The sequence below is a fragment of the Mixophyes fleayi genome, chromosome 11 (genome assembly GCF_038048845.1).
Source record: "Mixophyes fleayi isolate aMixFle1 chromosome 11, aMixFle1.hap1, whole genome shotgun sequence".
Lineage (NCBI taxonomy): Eukaryota > Metazoa > Chordata > Amphibia > Anura > Limnodynastidae > Mixophyes > Mixophyes fleayi.
In genome coordinates, this window is record NC_134412.1 from 63896094 (window position 1) to 63917139 (window position 21046).

Below are 21046 nucleotides of genomic sequence, written 5' to 3' on the forward strand. Positions count from 1 at the left end.
CTGGTACCCAATGGCCAGGGGCACCAGAAGGCACCCAGTGGTACTCAGCATTGGACCAGTACTCTAGTTGTGGGGCCCTATCATTTTTTGCCCACCCTCCCTAGAAAGCCAGGTCTGATGCTCGGGTCTTACAGAATGGAAGAGAGGATAATTATTTCTTTATTATCTCCCTGTTTTGGCAAGCATGCACTTTGAGCTATCTCGCCTGTGAGAACCACGTCTTTTTTTTTTTTTACTAATAAGCGTCGGTTTGCCATGCGCTTTGGAAAACCATCACTGAACACATGGGACAGTTTGTATACCTTCAATGTATACAAATCATGATTGCGGTTCTAGATAATGTGCTTTTATGTGTGGTTTGGCCTCAACTAAAACGCACAATTTACAAACCATACATCAAAGCAACAAAAACCATGCTGTAAATCTCCCCTTAAGTCTTGTAGTTTTCCCTCTTATTAGCCCAAATACTCTCTCCTCAGATGAAGTCGAAATACATTGGGATTGGATTGGCGCACTACACATCCCAAGAGCAGGGTTACTTTAAGTTTCATCCTCAATAGATTTTGGAATGGTGTCACTAAAGCCTGCTGTATATTTTTATAAGCAAGAACTTTTAATTATCTGGTATGCGCAATTCTGTTGCGGCCACTCTTTCTCTTGTTGGAGATATTATTGTGTAATAATGTGAACTGTAATGTCTGGTGAAAGCAAATGTAATTACTACATTAAATGAGCCACCCACTTTAATTTGATTGGTGGCTTGATCTGATTTAAACTAGCCTATGACACATCCAGCCATCATCTACTTAAGGATGTTTTGGTTGATTGCATACACTAATCATTTGAAGCTAGTTAAGGAGAAGGAGGCCAATTTATCAAATGTTGGTGCTATTGATTCAATGTTAGGGCTTGTTTGGGGGGGTCAAGAATGTTCACTTGCAGCTTTCCAGGAGGTGAATTCTACCTATAGTTTTCCAAACAGGGCCGTAACATTACATGATTTGTCCAAGCAGCAAAAGAGCATAACACACGAGCAGCAGGTAGTCAAAGCTGCAAGAGTGGATAGAAGAGAAGAGCACAGTGTGGTAACTGTCCTGATGTTGGTGGGAAAGTCATGATTTTTGGGAACTGCCCACCACAGTTAGGATTTCTTCTGAAAGTCTGTCCTGCTACATGCTACTCTCCCATTGCACCTCTGCCAGCAGTTCTAACCCTGCTACATTGGTGGTGGAGGGGTCTCAGTGTTGCGCTGCATTACACTGCACTGCTGCCTCATGATGTGGGCGTTCTGTGGACAGTGTTGGTAACATCATCTGTGCTCTGTACAGAGTTTCCTTCCACATGAAAAAGGAGAGGTGGGAGCAAGAGCTCCTCTCCATAGGATACTGCAGGAACTTGTTGGGGCAAAAGTGCCAAAGGGAGAATGGTGAGGGAACATATGTGATGAGTGGAGAGTGGAAGGGCAAGCTCTATTCTTGCACACAGGACCATTAAATTCATAAAACAACCCTGTCTGCAGGGCAATCTTCACTCATCCTTAGCAATGAAGGGATTTAAAAGCACTAAATATTGCTATCACATCTCACCACTCATAATACATCACAGCTAGAATAGGTTTACAAAGGCAAAATTAAAAGATAAACCATCTAATGCAGTTCAATTAACATTATTGCAAAGAAAATATCTGGCACTGATGCAGCAAAAACATTTTTTTATAAAAGAGTTCAGAGATCCTCTTGTTTAAAAGACCCCTGGTTTTCCGGTCCTGTGGTGATGTTTCATCAGTGAGAGCTCACACTTAGCACCAAACACACCATAATGTCCTTGTATAAAGAACAATAGGTCAACAAGACATACATACAATTTTTTTAAAAAAAATATACAATACATGATTATTTATGTAAAAATACCCTCGTAATTAGAGTGGAATCTTCTAGCCTCACTTTTAACTGCATCCCAGTTTCACCCTTTTAACCTTAAAGCTTCACATGAAAAAATAGTAATGTCTGTAGAATAAAAGAAAACAAATCCATTATGTGCGCACCACTGAACTAATCCATATATTAGGTAATCCAGAAGATTGCACAAACCAACACAATGGCATGACAGACCACCAGTAAACCTAAAGCCAAATAAATATGTAAGAACAAGTTTAGGTTATGCAATATATACAACCAGAAATATAGTCCAACAATAAGTTTAACTGCTTAGAGCGAAAATAGGTTTCAACAATTAAATATGAAAAGTCCTGGGAATGCCCATAGATAACAATAATTTTAGCTAAAAGCTAGATTATCTAGGTCCTAATTTAACCGAGAGTTAACGCAAACTGGTATTCCTTGTAGAAAACCAGACTTTATCACCAATATTAAACTTAAAATCCCGACAGTGGCGATAATCCCTTATACTGAGAAACACAATGTGTCGATGATAATTTAACCTGTATCCACATTTGTCTAACGTCAGGTACATCAGATGACAGGGCAACAGAAAAAAAGAATGATTTAGAGTAAAGTCCATTGACAGATTAGTAGAAATATAAAATACCGGTAGATACATGAGAGGAATTATTGCATGCAAGCTCTGACCAGAGCAAAAAATCTTAGCAATCATACTGTAAATTAGAAACATAACACCTCAAATTTTCGACCATTTGTCTGTGCATGGTGTGTAGAAGGCAATGATAAATTCAGACAGAATATTATCCAAAAACTAGTAATACAATGAGAACCTCTAACTAAACCAATATTGTCTGAAATACCATGCAGCCTGACTTTGTGTTGGATAAAAATTGAAGCCAGGATTGTAAAAGGAGGTTATCAAGGCACAACATTTAAAAATTGAATCCACCACAGGGGTGGTTCTACAATATATATGGCCTATTAGGTACTGGCAAAGACAGCAATCAACCTAAGGAAAGAGTCCTAGGGTTTTTATTCCTAGGAACCTGTTTGTTGTACCACTGACACTGGAATAGAGGGTGGTTGTCACGAGCTGCGGCGGTACGCCGCATCCTGGCGTGATCTAGCAGCCGGGCGTGTGCATTGGTTACAATGCACTGTTATTTTTCCTTGAGCTTATCTTTGTGGCATAGAGTAGGAGGGTGTAGGGACATCCTCCAACACCAGGGGGAACTCTCCTTTATTTAAATTGGTTCATTTATATATTTATACATATTCCTGGTTTATGTATTATCTATGCCAGTTCTAGCTAGTAAATTAATTAGCAGCCTCCTGAGGCTGATTGTCAGCCCTGTCCTCCACTTTTTTGATTGGCCCATAAAAGTATTTAAGGCAGGGAGGGCTTAGCCTCGCTGCCGGTTATAGCTTCCAGTTCCCTGTCTGCTAACCTGCTCCTGTGCTGTTTGGTGTATACTTTCTGGATTGATCTTCTGTGTATGACCCCTGCCTGTACCTTGGACCTTGCCTGCTTGCCTGTGACCCTGATTCATTTGCCTGTACCTTGGACCCCGCTGTATTGTCTGTGACCCTGACCTTTGGCGTGTTACCTGATTATTCTGCTTGCTAGTGACCTCTGACCGCTGCTTTTGTCTGACCATCCGCTGCCATCTACGCTGCCTCCTGGCCTGCCGCTACGGTTTTGTATTACAAACTTACACTACATCTGGAGTTAAGTCCTGGGGGCATCTGAGTACCGGTGAGCGTATAAAGCTCTATGGGAAAAGCGGCTGCTAAAGGTGAAGACCTCCGCCAACTAGTTCAGTGATTTTGTGAACAAACCGTTAGCGTAACAGTGGTAACCAACTTATGGAGCTGTACAAAGAGATGAGCTGTATGAGAGAACTTTATATCAGTGATGAAGAAAAAACAACAGTAGTATTATGGTTAAACATTACAATGGGGCAGCCAGTAACAGTAGACTTTAAGAACTTATAGTCATTTGCTGTATCTTATAGAGACGAGGCTTGCCCACAAGAAGGCTTGTTGGAGTAGATGATGTTTTTGGTTTTTGGCACAGCTCTCCCTTTCAAGAACAAATTCCCTGACATCCTTGTTAAAAGACAATAATTTAAGTCTTGAAAATGCCAAGATAGCCCCAGAGTTTACCCTCAGACAAGTCTGCATGACGAAGCTCTTTAGAGAGAATATATTCTTAGGAGCCTGTCCTTGATCTCGTAGAGTCTGACAAGTAAGATTCTGCTGTGCAATTTGTAAATTTGTAAGAATAGGTAAATTTTCCACACTTCCTGTAAAAAAACTATGGGCATCAACTTTGTTGTTCTTGGACCTTGGTCTATATGTATGAAATTATATCTCAATAAAATGTGTCCAATAAGCTAATGGGATGAAGGGTCCTCTCTAATCAGTGTCTTTGTCAGGCACAGTCCCAACGCTCATCATCGGTGCCAGAGAGGGACGCCTTTCTCTGCTGGCAGCTCGTCCCATTGCTAGGCTTGAGACACTTCCTCCTTCAGCTTTGGATCTCGCCTGCTGCGCGCATGCACAGTTCATTCGTGTCTCCGTTGCTAGGCAACGGGACCCTACTCAGCACTCTTTGTAGGCGGTCAGCTGCTCTGACCGCTGATCCCACTGCCATCAATCAGGTTTCTGGCTCCTCTATTTAATGCTGCCTCTGACACCAGGTAGGTGCCAGAGTATCTAGGTCTCCTATGCTCCAGCGTTCCTTCTTTGTATTTAGCATCCTGCCTGATTACTTGGACTCTGACCCAGCTTCTTCTGACTCTGTTTTTGGATTACCCCTTGGCTCAACTGCTAATTCTGGTTTGACCTCTGTCTTTCTGACACTGCTTTTGATTGCTTCTTCGGTACCTTGTTTATCCATCTGGTTTGACCCTCTTCGCATGACTATGCTTGTTCACCATCTGCTCCGCTGGTGGCTAACTTGGTGGGGCTGCGACCTGCACATCTCTAGCAGCAAAACCCAAACTGCCTTGCGGGGGTCACTTGTGAAGACCAGAGGCATGTTAGATTACGTGCCTCCTTGCTTAGCAGCATCAATACCAGCAAGTAGCCTTCAGTTCTGGCAATTTGTGTCTTCAGTCCTGAAAAGCCCATTTTATAGTCAACAGTTCACAATTCCTTATGTCATAATTAATTTCTGATAAAGGAAATTCCCTTGAAAAGAGGATACAATTTATAATGCCTATTACAATTTTGGGAAAGAACTACTCCAGATTCGACATCTAATGCATCTACCTCAAGAATGAAAGGTAACTTGATGTCAGGATGTTGAAGAACTGGGGCTGTACTAAAATATGTTTTCAGGTATCTGATGGCTGACAAAGCCTCAGAGGACCATTCTGCAATTGGCAAGTAGGAGTCGCAATTTAGAAAAGGATTTAAGGAAATGTCTATAGTAATTAACAAAACCTAGTAATCCTTGAATGGCTTTGAGATTAGTAGGCAGGGCCCAATCAATGACTGCTTGTTCCTTGATAGGACCCATTGAAGATCCAATCTGGGAAATAATATACCCAAAAAGAAACACCTCTTTAATGTAAAACTCATATTTCTATAATTTATCAAAAACAATGTGGTTTCATCAGAGAGTAATCACATTTTTGCAATGGAGAAAGGCGTAAGAGGCTTTATGCTTCATTTGCAGTTTTAAAGTTTTACTTCTGGATGAACTTATTGCCACCTCACTATCCCCACAGCTGTATTTAAAAGAGTTTTATTGGTAACACTGTACGGTCCTTATTTACAAAGGTGAGCGGATATCGCTGCAAAAATCTGCAAGCATTGAATGTTAGAGAAAATCTCTGGCCAGAGTATTGCTAGAAAAGAATCATGCAGGTAAGAATATCCTGCTCACTTCTAGGGCACTGATTAAAAAGGAGCCAGCAGGAGGAGTGATTTTCATTTCACACTAAAGGAGGAATTGGAAGGTTGGTTACCAGCGGTTGGCAATTAGCTGGAATATTGTTTTGTATCCAAGAAAGGTCTGTTTTAAACTCATTTGCACTTTGAACTACATCAGTGGATTGTGGGCTTCAAGAGCCTAGAATTTATTGAAGTATAAGTGGCTAAGGAACTAAAAGATCTTATCATTGCTTTTTCAACCTGATTTCACATTGTCTGAGCTATTATCAGACTGCATTTAATACATATGCTGGTTTTCAACTGACTTTTGTTTTTCTTCTTCTCTGTGGGGAGTGTGTAATATTGACCTTGTGGGGAGTGCACCACAAGGTCATCTCCCTGAGCTGCGAGGTGAAATTCAGCAAGTAAATTACCGTATGAACGTTTTTTACGCGCAATATTACCGTATTAACGGTAATAGTTTTAGAGCGCGAGTATTTCGGCGGTCCGGACGAAATGCAATTGTTATGTGTTATCGATGTTTACTTACATTAAATTAATATTTTAATTACAAATTGGTTGGTGTTTTAAAATAGACAGAGAACAGCGCCTTTTCTTTGTCCCCATTTTTTTATTGAAATCTGAAACATGACTAGTGATGGATAACATGGGAGAACAACTCGGGAAGTACAAAATAAATATCATGTACAATATGCATAAAGGTGATTTATACCTTATTATTGAGGAGGAAGTGAGTTCTTGGAGACGGCTTGGTGTATGCCCCATGGAAATGGCACTCTATCATTATACTGAGGAGGGCCAAACAGTGGACCGGGATTTACAACGCTCCCTAAGAAGGGGGTCCAAATAAGGTCAAATTTATGCTGTTTATTGTGGAGATAATATGTAAAACTTTCCATGCTTGTGATGTGCTAGGCGTAATTGTTGAGGGCTCGCATAGTCAAAGGATCAGGGCATTTCTAGTGTTTATGTCACACTTCTGGTATCACAAACGGAGCCCAATGGCCAAGTAGTTCGGTAGTAAACAGGATTTATTTTGATATATATTTGTAAATCTCAAGTATCGAACAAGTGAAATCCAAAGTCTCAAGGCAGATAAAGGTCTGGTAGAAATATCAATCAATTGCAATCCAAAGTATAAGAGGGAGCAAGGTTCTGTGGAAGCATCTAGTTCAGATACAAACACAATACTCAAGAAACGGCTTCAAAACAGGAAGTGCCTTTTCTAGGCCCAAACAGAAAATGAGATCCAAGATAGAATCTTAATGAGACAGTCCCGGCCATCTTGGATAAGCGCAATTGTAAGGGCAAGTTCATAACAAGCAAGTTCATAAAAGTTTAGCTATTAAAGATTTTGCGGCGACAAGGATGTGGGAAAGCAGTTTCATGAAATGCACATTTTCATTTGGCATATAACGAGAAAGGAGAAAAGTCTAGGGATCTTAGAGAAAGACTGGTCAGACAAGAAATTAAGAACAGACTTGATTTTCATCCAAAGCTTTTTATATATAAACTATATAACTACTGTGAAAACAAATCTCTTATTACATAACAAGCAAAATACCATATCCTTGTGTTTACAGTGGATGAGGCTACTAAGACTGACATACTATGCTTCATCATAAGAAAAATAACAAAGATTATATATGCGTAAACACTTAGTGAATTGGTTAGAAAAAAATGCATATGTTTATGACCACTAATGAACATAATACAAACCTGATAAAATAAAATATATGCATCAATTAATTTGAATTAGCTATAATTACTTTAGAAAATGGTGTGTAAACTATGAAACCAGTCTTCACCATGGTCTTCCGTATGCCTATTTCCTCAATTTTTTTATTGTTTTGATTTGAGGTTACATAGGTTACACATAATTTATTATATAGGTTAATTAATTATTGTTAATCATCAACATTACAAGCTTGGTATCCTCATTAAAGCAAATTGCTCTGAAATGAATATAGCTTATTAATACTAATTAATTAACACCACATAATTAATAGAACTACCTAATATCTCTGATGTTAACACCATCATTTTTAATTCTACAGGTGCTCATAAATTCATGTATTCTAAAATCCCAGTAAAATGCTTTAACAATAGTAAATGTTTCCTTACAAAAAATGAAAATATCATTAAATAGTTAATATTGGATACCACTACCACTGGCATACTGGGACAAGAATAGCCAGTAGCACAGAGGTCTGAAATCAAACACCTTCAAATTTGTGGTTGTTAGAATAAGGAAAAAATCTTAAAGACAATATTCCCAAAGAGTCCAGTAACATCATTATAAATGGATATACCCCCATTGACTATCCAGTGTATGGCACAACTGGGAATTTGTCTAGAACTGGTAGCCCTCATATACATACAAGAAAGCCACTTATTAGAGAGGCCACTAAGAGGCATATGGCAACTCTGACAGTTACAGTGACTGAAGAAACTGTACATTGGACAACAAGAGCCTGGACACTTCACAAATCTGTAATTTATGGGGGAGACCTACTCCTACAATGTGTGAAATCTACAATTCAAGAAGCAAGATGAAGATGGAACTTTTTGTCCTCAATGTCAGGAGCTATGATTGGCAAAAGCCTTATGCTGTCCATCATTTCAAGAACACTATTCCTAACATAAAGCATGGGTGTGTCTCTTTTCTTCAAGGACTGTAAAACTTGTCAAAATAGAGGACAAAATGAATGGAGCAAGACACAGACAAATTTTGAAAGAACACCTGCTGCAGTTAGCAAGGGACTAGTTTTGAAGTCGAATAATGGGATGAAATCGTCCTAAATTAATTAATATTGGTTTACCGTGTGATTGCAATTAGTACACTATGCCGTACCGTGGTTAATTACACAACTGCACAGGTAAACAGCACATACACTTACATTCACACCTACATTTGTAAATAGGTCACACTTAATAAAGTTCCAACCAAGATTCATTTATTAATAAGAGTTTAGAGATTATTTATACAGAGATAAAACTACAGTAAAGTTATTTATGGTTTAGGTCCTCAGAAATGTATGGAGTTTGGTCTCATATTAATTCACATTTTTCCAGCAGGAATCCAGTATCAATGGAGGAGCGATCGCACATAGCGATCGCACATAGCGATCGCTAGTTATAAACAGTATGAGATTAATACTCAAAATCACTCTACTAATCGGTCAGGTTAATTTAGTTTTTCGGCGGGAAGACACATATGCAACAGTTGGAGTGAGTTGCCCCACCTTTGGAAAAATAATCGATTGAACTGACCTATGACCAGCATGGTACTGGAACATCATAAACCCTGGACCAATGAAGAACTTTCATAGTGTCATCTGTATAATTGTGACATCATCACCGTTTTTTTCCAAACCAAACTATATAAACTGGCCTCTGGTACCAGAACAGTCTCTTTACCAACACAGACTTCAGTTTTGATGACTGTTCCAGGATCCAGAGTGCGCTGCGTATGTTTTGGTTATAATTTGTAACATTCTTATTGTATTTTGTTGCTTAATGCTATTATATCTCATTTGTGCATTGGAATCACACTGATCTCATCGATCTATCTTTATTGGTGACGATAGACACGGACATAACACCAGATACAGGGCATACATTACATTTGTTGCTTTTTATTAGACATTACAGATAATTTTGTGTTGATCACTGGTAAGAATTACTGAATAAATCAGATTTAATCCCATGATGTAAGAAAATAAAATGTGGTAAATACCAAAAGGTTAAAACTTTTTATAGCCACTGTAACTAGTATGAGTAGTAGAAATTTTATCACCAAAAATAAAATCTTAGGGATTAGATCTTAATGTTGGAGTAATATATGTATTAATTTGTCCCTTTTGTTTGTCTGCAGATAACATTAGATGAATTACTTGCACACAACTCTGATAATAAAGGAATGTTAGATTAGGCATGTTTGTATCAAATCAACTGTATATAATAGCAGACAAATCTATTTCCACCCCATTATTCACTTATTTTGATAATATATATTTTTTAATAATAATAAATTATGAAATAACCTCAAGGACAACGTCTAAAGGATGCGCTTACATTAACAGAAGATGGTAGGTGCTCAACATTTTACTTGCAGTGACATGTTTTAGCAGTTTGTCTTTTACAACTGTTGAACATTTCATTCCCTAATAACAAATTACATCTCACATGGAACAAATATATCCCCAAAGCCTTGCAGTATTCTTTTTTTATAACCATTATCCAATTAGTGTCCAAAGTTATTTGTTGTTTATGAATTGTTTATTACGGAGTTACCATACATGTAATAAGTTCCACAATACGTTTAGTTAACTAGATCAGAACATACAGGGCCTGATTCATTAAGAAATTCAAAACGAACGTAATGTATGGTCTTTAGAAAACGCACATACATCAGGTATACACACGTCCATATTCCACAAGGATCGGATGTATTAATACGTCTGTTGATGGATGCGGGTCTAGGTGCATAGTGACAGATAAGGGTAGTAATTTAAGGCTGAGTCCTCTTCTACTAGATGGCTAGGATGAAGTTACTTGCAGCAGGTAGACTGGTGCATGTAGGGTGCAGCTAAGTGGGGCTATCTGTATCTTGTACCCTATTGATGTGGACTACAGACACTTTCAAACTTGGGAAAATACTGATATAGGACTACTTACATGTTTTTCCAGCAGTAGCCTATTTATTTCAAACTACAAATGCCACAAAGAAAAATGTATCAAAACAAATGCAAGCATAAACAAAAAGTTAAATTAGGTAAACTGGGAGAAGTAATCCTAATATATTAAGGAGAGGTGAAAGACTGAAGTGAAATAAATCACTAATGGATATCAGACCCTTAATATACTAAATTTCAAGTTTTTTTTTAAATATTTTTGTATCCTTTTATTGTCCTCAGGTCTGAATTATTTTTTTCGTCAAGAGAAAAGACAACAGTCCATATCTGCCATAGGAGGTAAAGAGTGCATCGCTCCTCTATTTCAGACTGTCGAAGAGACTCCACAGCCCATCCCAACTAGGGTCACTGGGACACTCCCTGTATGGATAAAGGGAAGCCTGCTCCGCAATGGTCCTGGTAAATTTGAGTTTGGAAATGACAAGTGAGACCAAATTAAATTCTGTGTTATTAATTTTGGGGGCTCGTGTTAAGTTGAACGTAAGTTGCATTTCTGGTGTGTAATATGTTTTTTTATATCTGAGCATGCACACAAACCACTGGTTTTGAAACTAGTGCTTTGTGCACTAGTGCAGAAGTAAAAAAATATTATTGTATGCCAGAAACGCAATTTGCGTTCAGCTTCACATGACTTTCTATATGTACAAAAACACACACATGGCCATACACATATCAATTGTAACGTTTAGTTGTGTTTAAAACATTGAGAACAATAAATAGGAAATGGATGAATGGAAGGGCTTGGCAGCAGGTCACAATCATATTAACCCCATTCATACTTTCATGTCTAGACAACAATTCACGCCTTTGCTATGCATTTTTTTTAGTTTTTATTTCTAACGAGGGACCCTGTCTCTGGTCTCCCCTATTTTAAACATTGACCAATTCAGTGTGATCAAGATATCACACTAGCTGTCATGTTAGGGTCAGTGTGTGAATTCTGGGTGCCCTAGACGCCCCAACTTCCCTCCCCGAGGTGTTGCTCTATCATTCAGCTCCACGGGAGGCTTCTGTCCTTCCTAAGCTCACCTTAGGAGCAGCAGTGGGATATCCACTTCTCTTCCCGGGAGAGTGGTGATGGTCTCTGACATCATAGCTCAGTGTCATACCCCCAGCCCATTACAAACATGGAGGAGCAGCAGCCAGAAGCTTTAACAGGTACAAAGCTGCAAGCTGCGGACCCTACAAGTCAGCGACAGGTGTTCAATGTGGGGGCTTCACGGGGACAGTCAACACATTGAATGAGTGATTTTGTGTAACTCATTCATTATTTTAGATACGCCCTAGGCAACTGCCTATGTTTGCCTAGCGGTAGCACCATTCCTTCATGTATACCACACAGTATATGTAAGTGTTAATGGGCTGTGGAGATCTGAGACAGCCAAAGCCTTGAAAAAGATTAATAGCGAAATGTGCGTCGGCGGTATAGCCCGCCGCTCCTCTACTATTTGATTATACATATTATTATTTATAATAACATAGCCTTCTTATTAATTATTGAGCTTATTGGCACATTAGTAAGTCTGCTATATAAATATTTAATTGAGGTACCGAGATTGAGGACATTTAGGAAGCGATTCCATATAATATTAGGGCAGAGACTATATACTGTAGCACACTATACTAGGAAGGGAGCAGTATATAAGATTTGCCCCCATAGATAGAATGAAGACTATCAGCATTAAGAATTCACCCCATGGACAGAATCTATTTTGATCCAAATAGGATCAATACTTATTATTATCATATGTTCTGAACCTGATTATAACTGACAGATGTTCTCATGTAAAAATGTATTTGTGGAAGGAAGCTTATTATATTGTTATATATAATTTCAGCAGCATGCTATGGTAGTGTGAAGCTACCAGTTTTAACAGTGTTTTCCATTTACACGTCATCACCACTTTCACTTTTTAATATTTCGCTATTCATTTGTTATCTTTATATGGAATATACTTTGGAAATATTACATTTTAATGCATATCAATAAAATTTCTGAGTATTAATGTTTAGACAAAGAGTGCCCCATAAACACATTTCATCTTCTGCTAAACAAGAGATAATAGTGTCTAGTGTTTAATATAAATAAATACTCTCTCTCGCTCTCTCGTCACATTCCCCAGGTAATGAGAGAGACTGACACCCTTTTAAACTACATCTTGTAGATGCAACAATTAATTAGCCTGTTGTCTGTCTGGACCCAAAATGGGCCTAATCAATGAAGGCCCTCCGTTGCTCCCCATTAACTCCAGGAAATAATTAATCTCCCTCTTACTTTTGGAAGGCTGTCTGTTCCAATAACAACAGTTTTCCCTGTAGTTCAAAACACATACGTCAAAAAACTGAGACTTGCATACAGTCCATCAATGATTTTATCAGTGTTTCTAACATACTGCATTAAAAATTAAATTGGAATCTTCTTTCTTGCAGTAATTCAAATGGAAAGGACAAATTAGTAATTTGGCTTCAACTTGATATAATATAGCTGCACTGCTAAGGAATGAAGTACTATTAGCTGGAAGGGTAAATACGCAAACAATAAGAAGTGGATAGATTTGCTTTGCAAGATGCCTCAGTACCAATAACATATATGCCTCCTAATAAGCATATGTGAGGATTCATTTAGGTCTCATTAGGTTACACCACAATTGGATATGCCACACTTACATAAACATGCACATACTCATACTGGACTCAGCTTACGATTGACTGCTCTAGTCCTGCTTCTCCAGGATGCATATCTAGACTTAAATCTTGATACAGAGGCATCTTTGTGTGCATGCACAGTAAGCAAATTGGTATATTTGTACCACAATAATTGATGTACGCCCCATTCTAAATATGACCAATTTGTGTATTCTATAGTCTGTAAGAAACAGAAATAACTGAGACTCAAAGACTAATTTCAGTGTCCGTGTCTTCTTGGCAGCTTTAACCATTGGTTTGATGGCATGGCCCTCCTGCACAAATTCACAATTGAAAATGGAAATGTGACTTACATGAGCAGATTTCTTCGGAGCGACTCTTACAAGTCAAATGAAAGTCAAAATAGGATTGTAGCCTCGGAGTTTGGAACTATATCCATGCCAGACCCTTGTAAAAGTGTGTTTCAACGCTTTGTATCTACATTTCAGGTACCAAGTAAGTAGTTTTAATTGTTTTTTAAAATTAATTAAAATAACCTCTTTGACTAAATAAATATATTTATAGTATATATTATACTGTAATTGCCTTTGTTAATAGACTCTAACAACTCAAATGAAAGTCAAAATAAAATTGTATACTATTGGAACTATAGCATGCCAGACCTTGTAAGGGTATATATCCATTTTTTTTTTTATCATACTATAAATGTCTTTGTTAGTAGATGTAAATGAGATCTTTTGTCCCTCTCAGGTATTTAGGGAGGGGACACTGGTTACTGCTATCTCTCAGAATGCCTGAAATAAAGAATATAAAAACTGAATTGGTTGTAAAATAATGTAATATAGCTTTGCCTAGCCCCACAAACTCAAACCCTTCTTGTTTCTTGGTTCTAACATCAATCTTCTTGTGAGACACACAAGAGTTTTGGAAGAACAATGCTGAAACTGTGAGGGTCAGCTCAGTAGGCTTTAGCTAAAATAAACCAGGAACCAGTCCCAAGACTAGTGGTTTAAAATTTCCTATGGAAGTTTCAAAGCTTGTTGCCTACACTGTGTTTAAATGCAAATAACAATGAAACCTTTTTACCCAGTTACACCTTTTTTCTCGACTTCATGGATAAAACAGGTGCACCTAAATATACACAATACAATAAAATACACAGACACACACACAGCACTTTATATCTTTGTGATGTAAGTGGTGGCTTGGGAAATGATTTAGTGCAAAACTATTATCAATTATAATAAGATAAGATGTAGACAGAGTGGGACTCATTCATTAAGGAATGTAAATGCAGATACCTGCCGTATATTGTAAGTGGCAAGTGATAATGAGTACAGTCATGTATGTATGGTACAATATGTGTTTGCAATCAAGAGCAACTGTAAAAGTTAAATTTCTGAACAGTAGACATTAATAGCATCATGATAAATCTATTTCATGAAAAATATATATTTTTAATGTTTTGTCTTTAATGACTAAATTATAAACAGGTGACAATAATAGTATACTTTTTTTCGTGTGCATTCTGCTAGGACTTTATTGTCCACATATATATTTTATGTATCCAGCAGTGTGTTGTGTCTCAATACGGCAAGTGTCGTTCATGCAGAATGTACCTACACCCGTTTCAACAAGAGATGTTTCTTCAGCTCCGCTTGTAGTTGAATATGGATGAGCGTATCCCCGAATTATGTGCTATCGAAGTAATAATTAAGTTACCAATTAGTTCAATAGAATGAACTAATATATGTTTATGTGCCTGTGCTTTTAAGAGGAAAAGTACTGACCTTTCGCTTACATGTTGCTCAATATAGTTAGAGGAGAACAACAAGTTATAACGAGAAACACACTTTTTGTAAATTTCCATTATCTCCCTTATTTCACTATGACCGGACAAAGCCAAGGACATCTTTGCTCCAAATAAGGTCAAGAAGACCCATCCAAAAGACCCCTCCAAGAACATGCCACTTTAATGAAGATTAATGATAGAGACTTAGTGTGTCAGCAGTGATGTAAGCTGGAAAGGTGTGTTTTAAGCAATGACGAGTAACATTTTCTATAAAAGAATGACTTAATCAAATATAGATTGTCAATTGGCCTTTGAGACACAGGGCGTATGTCTGCTTCGTCCAGTATGGCTGTATCTATGCATAATATCTTTAAATAAAGAATAGAAATATTATATTTTGAAAGCCTGCTCATCTCAATTATTATTTAAAGAGAAGATTAGAAAATCTAATACAGTGCATTTTTAAAAAAGCACACAAAAGGTTCGTTTTGCGTTTCCTTATAAATCAGGTCCAGTGACAGTGGGTTGTCAATAGGAATTACAAGAGGAATTCAGTTTAGTAGGATTCACAGTTAGGGGCATTGGAAAGCACTTGCACCCCTCCCCCCTCCCCCGCAACATTTAGGTTCGTGAATCTGGGACACAGACAGGTTAGGGGTGGGCGTGGTCATGTCACATGGGATGTGGGCATGGTATGTTCCACAGAGGAGTGCCTACCACTTTTAAAGTACTACACTGCCGCCTAACACTCCTTTCTCCCCAAAAATTATATCTCTAATGTCACATGCACCAGTGGTAGGTGTGCATGTCACCCATCTCTCAACTTTCCTAACTTGTGGAACTGTTCGACCTAAATTAGGACAGGTGAGAGATATGAAATTATGCTTATGAAAAGATATGATTTATGACAACTGGCGCACTAAAAAAAGTGTTGTGGTCAGGGTTTACCATGGCTAGAAGCCAGCATATGTCATAAGTTTTTGAATTCCTTTTTTTATAATAATAATAATAATAATAATAATAATAATAATAATAATAATAATAATGCTTCATCTATATAGTGATTTTCTTCCAATAGGACTCTAAACACTTTACATTGTGTCAGGCAGAAATCTTGGGTGCACTCAGCTGCTATTGCATGGACCAAGAGGAAACCCACGCAAACACATGGAGAAAAATACAAATTTCACACAGACAGGGCCATGGTAGAAATCAAACACATGACCCCAGAGCTGTGAGGCAGCAATGCTAACCACTGTGCAACAGTGCTGAAATCCTTTTTCTATCTAGTTACAAAATTAAGTACTGACTGTAAAAACACCAACCAACCTTTTCCTTTAATTTTGTAAACCACAGTAGAAAAAACTGTATAATGCTGTTCAGTATGTTTGCAGTTATATATTTATGTTAATAATAATTCAGTAACAGTTAGAATCTGATTGGTTGCTATGAGCATTAGTATATTTTTCCTGTGCACCAGTTTCTATAAATATCCTCCAATGTCACCAAATGTGGATCTTACTACAGTGAATTCCTCTGTTAGTACTCTTCATCCATGTGTGCTTACTGAGTTACAAGATATTATAACAACAATATATTATATCACTTACAAAGACCAGGGGTAGGAAAGTACAGACAACATATTCAGACAAAATGGAGGGGTGAATAGGGGTGTGCCATCTGTTATACCCATGGTTGTCCCTCCTCCATATTTGTCAGGGGCTCCGGCGATTGAATGTTATGCCCGTGCCCGTAACCCTAATCTGATCTGCATTCTTCCTCAATGGGTGAGTCCTACAGCTGCTAGATAAATTATTTCTGTGTTCACTCGGTCAGGAGGGTTTGCAAAGATGTATTATAAGATTTGTCACCATTATTGCTATATGACCATATTAAATTAGATCATCTCATTATTTCCATGAGGCTATTTCTATGGTGCATGACATGCTGAGCAGAAAATGCTGTATGTTGTGACCAGCCATAAGAAGGGTGTTATAGTTATAGGTGGAAATTCAGACTTGGCACAAGCCAATGTCATAGCATTTACCAAAAATCAAGTCATCTGAAGAGCAGCGGCATATTTGCAAATAATAAAATTGCAGCTTCATACATAATGTGTCATTGAAACTTATGAAAAGATTGTAACATAACACAATAGCAAAACATAAAAAATCCACAGCAAAAATGAATTTTTTTTTAATTGATATAATTTAGCTTATTTTGTTTGGTATAGTTTCCATTAAAGTTTAAATATTTACTGAATATTTCATTGTTATTTTAGGACCAACTGACAATGGAAATATTAACATCATGAAATACAAAAAGGATTATTATGTTAGCACAGAGACAAACCTGATGCATAAAGTGGATCCAGAGATGTTAGAAACTGAAGAAAAGGTGATTTTTTTTTTTCATATAAAATTTTCATTGAAAAACCAGTAGTATGTTTAAAAATGGAAGATTATGTCAGCAGACAAATAAATTGATTCACTGAAGTTCGAGATTCATATTAATATTTTATAATATTTGCCACATTCTTAAAGCCCAAATAAATATGAATTGATACTAGGAATCTCTAGTGGCATTTATTATTATAATACACTGAGCTAATGAAGACATGTTACCAAATCACCCAACTTTAATAATTGCCAAATGTATTTTAATCAAATATGACTAACCACTTATGCTATTAAGTTTTATCCTGTCTGTAGTCAGCTTTAGATACAGTGTTCTAATCCTCTAAAGACCATTCATGTGTGTATAATGCAAGCAATATCCTTTAATTTCAGAATTATTGTGCACACTTTCCATGTGCTGCTATCTTCTAACATGCTCATCTCATGTGCTTTGTATGTGCTTCTTACTTACAACATACATACATTTTACTCATCTGATTTCCATACATGTACAGTACAATACAGTGCAATAATATATTACGTATGATATTTGCATATACCACATATAGTGAATGCAGAGGAGGAACTAGCGAGCTGTGGGCCCCGGTGCAGGGAGGAGGGAACTGGGGTTCACAGATTGTTAGTTCCCCAGTGCATTGGGCCCCATTATCTCCATAGGCTTTGGTGCACTGCACTTGCTGCACCAATGGTAGTTCCGCCACTGGGTAAATGTTAAAAGAGTGTGTTCACCTTTGATAGTGATAATGATGATTATTATTATCATTATTAATAATGGTTGGCAGGGTAGCACAGTGAAGCGCCGGACAATGGGGTAATCAGAGCATGCATGAAAGAGGGGCATACAATGCAGACACAATGTAACATGAAAGCAAAGGGTAGGGAGGACACTGCTAATTAGCGAGCTTGCAATCTACTGACCTTCAGATGACGTTAATATATTGATTTTTACATGCCCTCCAGCAGGCGCGGGCTGGGAGAGGGATGGCCGGGGGGCAGACAGGCGGCCACATCTGATATCAGCGGGGGGAAATTATGTATTTTGCATCAGGGGGGCGGCCGGCCGGCCTACCCCCCGGCCCTAATAGCTGTCTGACCCAGCGGCCCAGGGGGCCGTTGCCCCGCTGCCCCCCGGGCCAGCCCGCCCCTGCCCTCCAGCAACTTTTTAGCATTCACCATTTATATCATCTAGCTCTTTATTTTTTGTTCCCTTATACTAAAAAAAACCTACTCTTTTCTGGGTATATAATTCTTGTAACAGTGCAAAGCTGAGCTATGTCACATCTAAAAGCATGAAAAATAAACACCTCTTCCTAGATGATTTAATGGATTTGAGGAAAATCAAAGAAAGAAGGCGGGAAAATACAGCGCTGTACCTAGTAAAAGTTGCAAGTGCAAAACAGTAAATTAAAAACATCTTAAAGTGGAAAATTCATTGGCTTAAAATTGTCAATCAGTTTCTAAAATAGTCAAAATAACCTCTGCCTTGTTTGATGGCTGTTGTTATAATTATAATTGCAGGTTGACTGGAGCAATTATATTGCTGTGAATGGGGCGACAGCTCATCCTCATTATGATTCTATTGGGACTGCATATAACATGGGAAATTCCTATGGGAAACAAGGTAAGAGGTTGTCTTTTTTACATAAACTGCCCGTAAGATTGAGGCGAAAACAACAGTTACAAAGATTTAAAATATCAACCAATGAACACATTGTAATACATATAATTAATCACTTTTATTGTTATCCTATCTGCTTTAGATACTATATTCTAATCCTGTGGGCACCATACTTATCTTATCTGTATGATGCAAACAATATCCTTTTGTTTCAAAATTACTGGCCACATTTTCCATTCTCATCTCATGTACTTTGTATGTGCATCTTACTAACAATATGAATATATTTTACTTTCCTACACATATAGTACAAATCATGAGCATCAAAGTAAAATACACTGTTGTTCCTAGAGCATGTGACTGTAATATCTTGCATCAATCACACATATTTGGGGTTCATGCAATCAAAATAAATAACAAAATATTCTTTCTGTTTAACAGCAATTCTTTTTTCTAAATAGCCAAATATTTTAAGAGCCTTTTTACAGTGGGGTATGTACCAGTGACACACATTCCTGTCCCTTCTATGAGCCTTGATGTAAGAATTTGTTATGGTATAAAATTATACATTTGTACCATAGTTAATGCATATTGTGATTCCTTTCAATCATTGTACTTATGGTATTTGGCATCTCAATATAGGAGATACTTAATAATGCCGACCCATCACTTGCACACAAGGAGTCTTTGCATTGTTGGGCATACTTAAATTTTTTTGGTGTGTGCATCAAAATGCTGATTGTAATTCATTCATTAGCATTGTGCCTATATTTCAAGAAGTAGCGGCCATCTATTCACATGACATATTTGTCATTTCCATTTGGACTACTGCAGGAAAGAAGATTCCCAGAGCTTTTATTTCATAAGATTTTACATGTAAAATATGACTTTCACTTTTATTAATAACACTGTCAAAACAATATTCTCTCTTTTGTATATAATACTCTCTCTCTATCTATCCATCCATCTATTTATCCATATATCTATAAAGCTATGTCTATCTATCTATGTCTGTCTATCTATCTATCTATCTATCTATCTATCTATCTATCTATCTATCTATCTATCTATCTATCGATATATTGAACTGATAGGCTGGATGGCTGACTATATGTGCAGCCCAGAAAATTGTTTCCACTTTGTGTGGGTAATAGGTCAACTTTATTGTTTGATTATTAAAATGGAAATTCGGTAAGTTTTGTACGAGTGTACATATGACAAAATGTTAATTCCATTCTGCTCATGTATGTCTGTACAGGAATATTTTACAACATTATTAAGGTCCCTGTGCAGGAATCAGAGGATGAAGACACACTTCAGGGTGCACAAGTAATCTGCTCCATACCAGCAAAGGACAAATGGAACCCATCTTATTATCATAGTTTTGGTAAGTGTCTTACTAATGTGATCATATTGTACAATAAGGCTTACTGATTGCAGTGGCTATATACACATTATACATAATTTGTGTTATAACCGTAAAATATACCTGTACCTCTGCATTACTTTCAGTTTACTAACTTATTTTAAATTACATTTTACAACTTTTCCATAACTCTTCACTTCTCTCTCTTTCCCTTTCTCCTGTGCTCTCTGAAATTCCAGGTCCATCCACAGCAAATTGCCCTCTATCCTTCACCTCTGATTCTTTTGACCTTCTTGTCATCACAGAAGTCTGTTTTTTCCCCCACCAATACTGCTTCCCCCACTGCTCTCTCTCCTATATAGGCCTCTCTTTAACTCAATCTGTCAGACCTGATAAACGTCCAAGCGGTGAATTGGGCATCCTTCTATCCTTTCATGTTATCTCCCATGAGCCCTCTCTTTCATCCTCCTCTATCCATCTCTTCTACTTTCTACACAATCTTGATGCATTTGATCCTACTATTTCCTCTATCCAACCTGTCCTGCCCCAACAAGCAGCAAAAACCACAGCCTCATTACCACTCTTGACTGCTGCCCCCACATCTTCTGTTCACCTTCACAGCTCTGAACCCCAACATTGGCACTCCAAATTTACCTGCTTCCTTCAAATATGCACACATACCGTCGAACATCACTGGAGGAAATCT

The 21046-nt window shown here is 37.7% G+C and overlaps 1 protein-coding gene across 2 annotated transcripts in view; it reads left to right on the top strand.

Moving 5' to 3' along the window:
* The window catches only part of BCO2 (beta-carotene oxygenase 2), a 70371-nt gene that overhangs the window by 16108 nt on the left and 33217 nt on the right, over positions 1 to 21046 (top strand). Inside the window, exons 2-6 of one of the 2 annotated variants that reach the window (XM_075191112.1) lie at positions 10724 to 10925; positions 13431 to 13642; positions 17221 to 17336; positions 18875 to 18977; positions 20233 to 20361. In XM_075191112.1, coding sequence (XP_075047213.1) covers positions 10724 to 10925; positions 13431 to 13642; positions 17221 to 17336; positions 18875 to 18977; positions 20233 to 20361 — 762 coding nt within the window. The remainder of the gene's footprint in view (positions 1 to 10723; positions 10926 to 13430; positions 13643 to 17220; positions 17337 to 18874; positions 18978 to 20232; positions 20362 to 21046) is intronic. The other variant, XM_075191113.1, reaches the window with a different exon arrangement.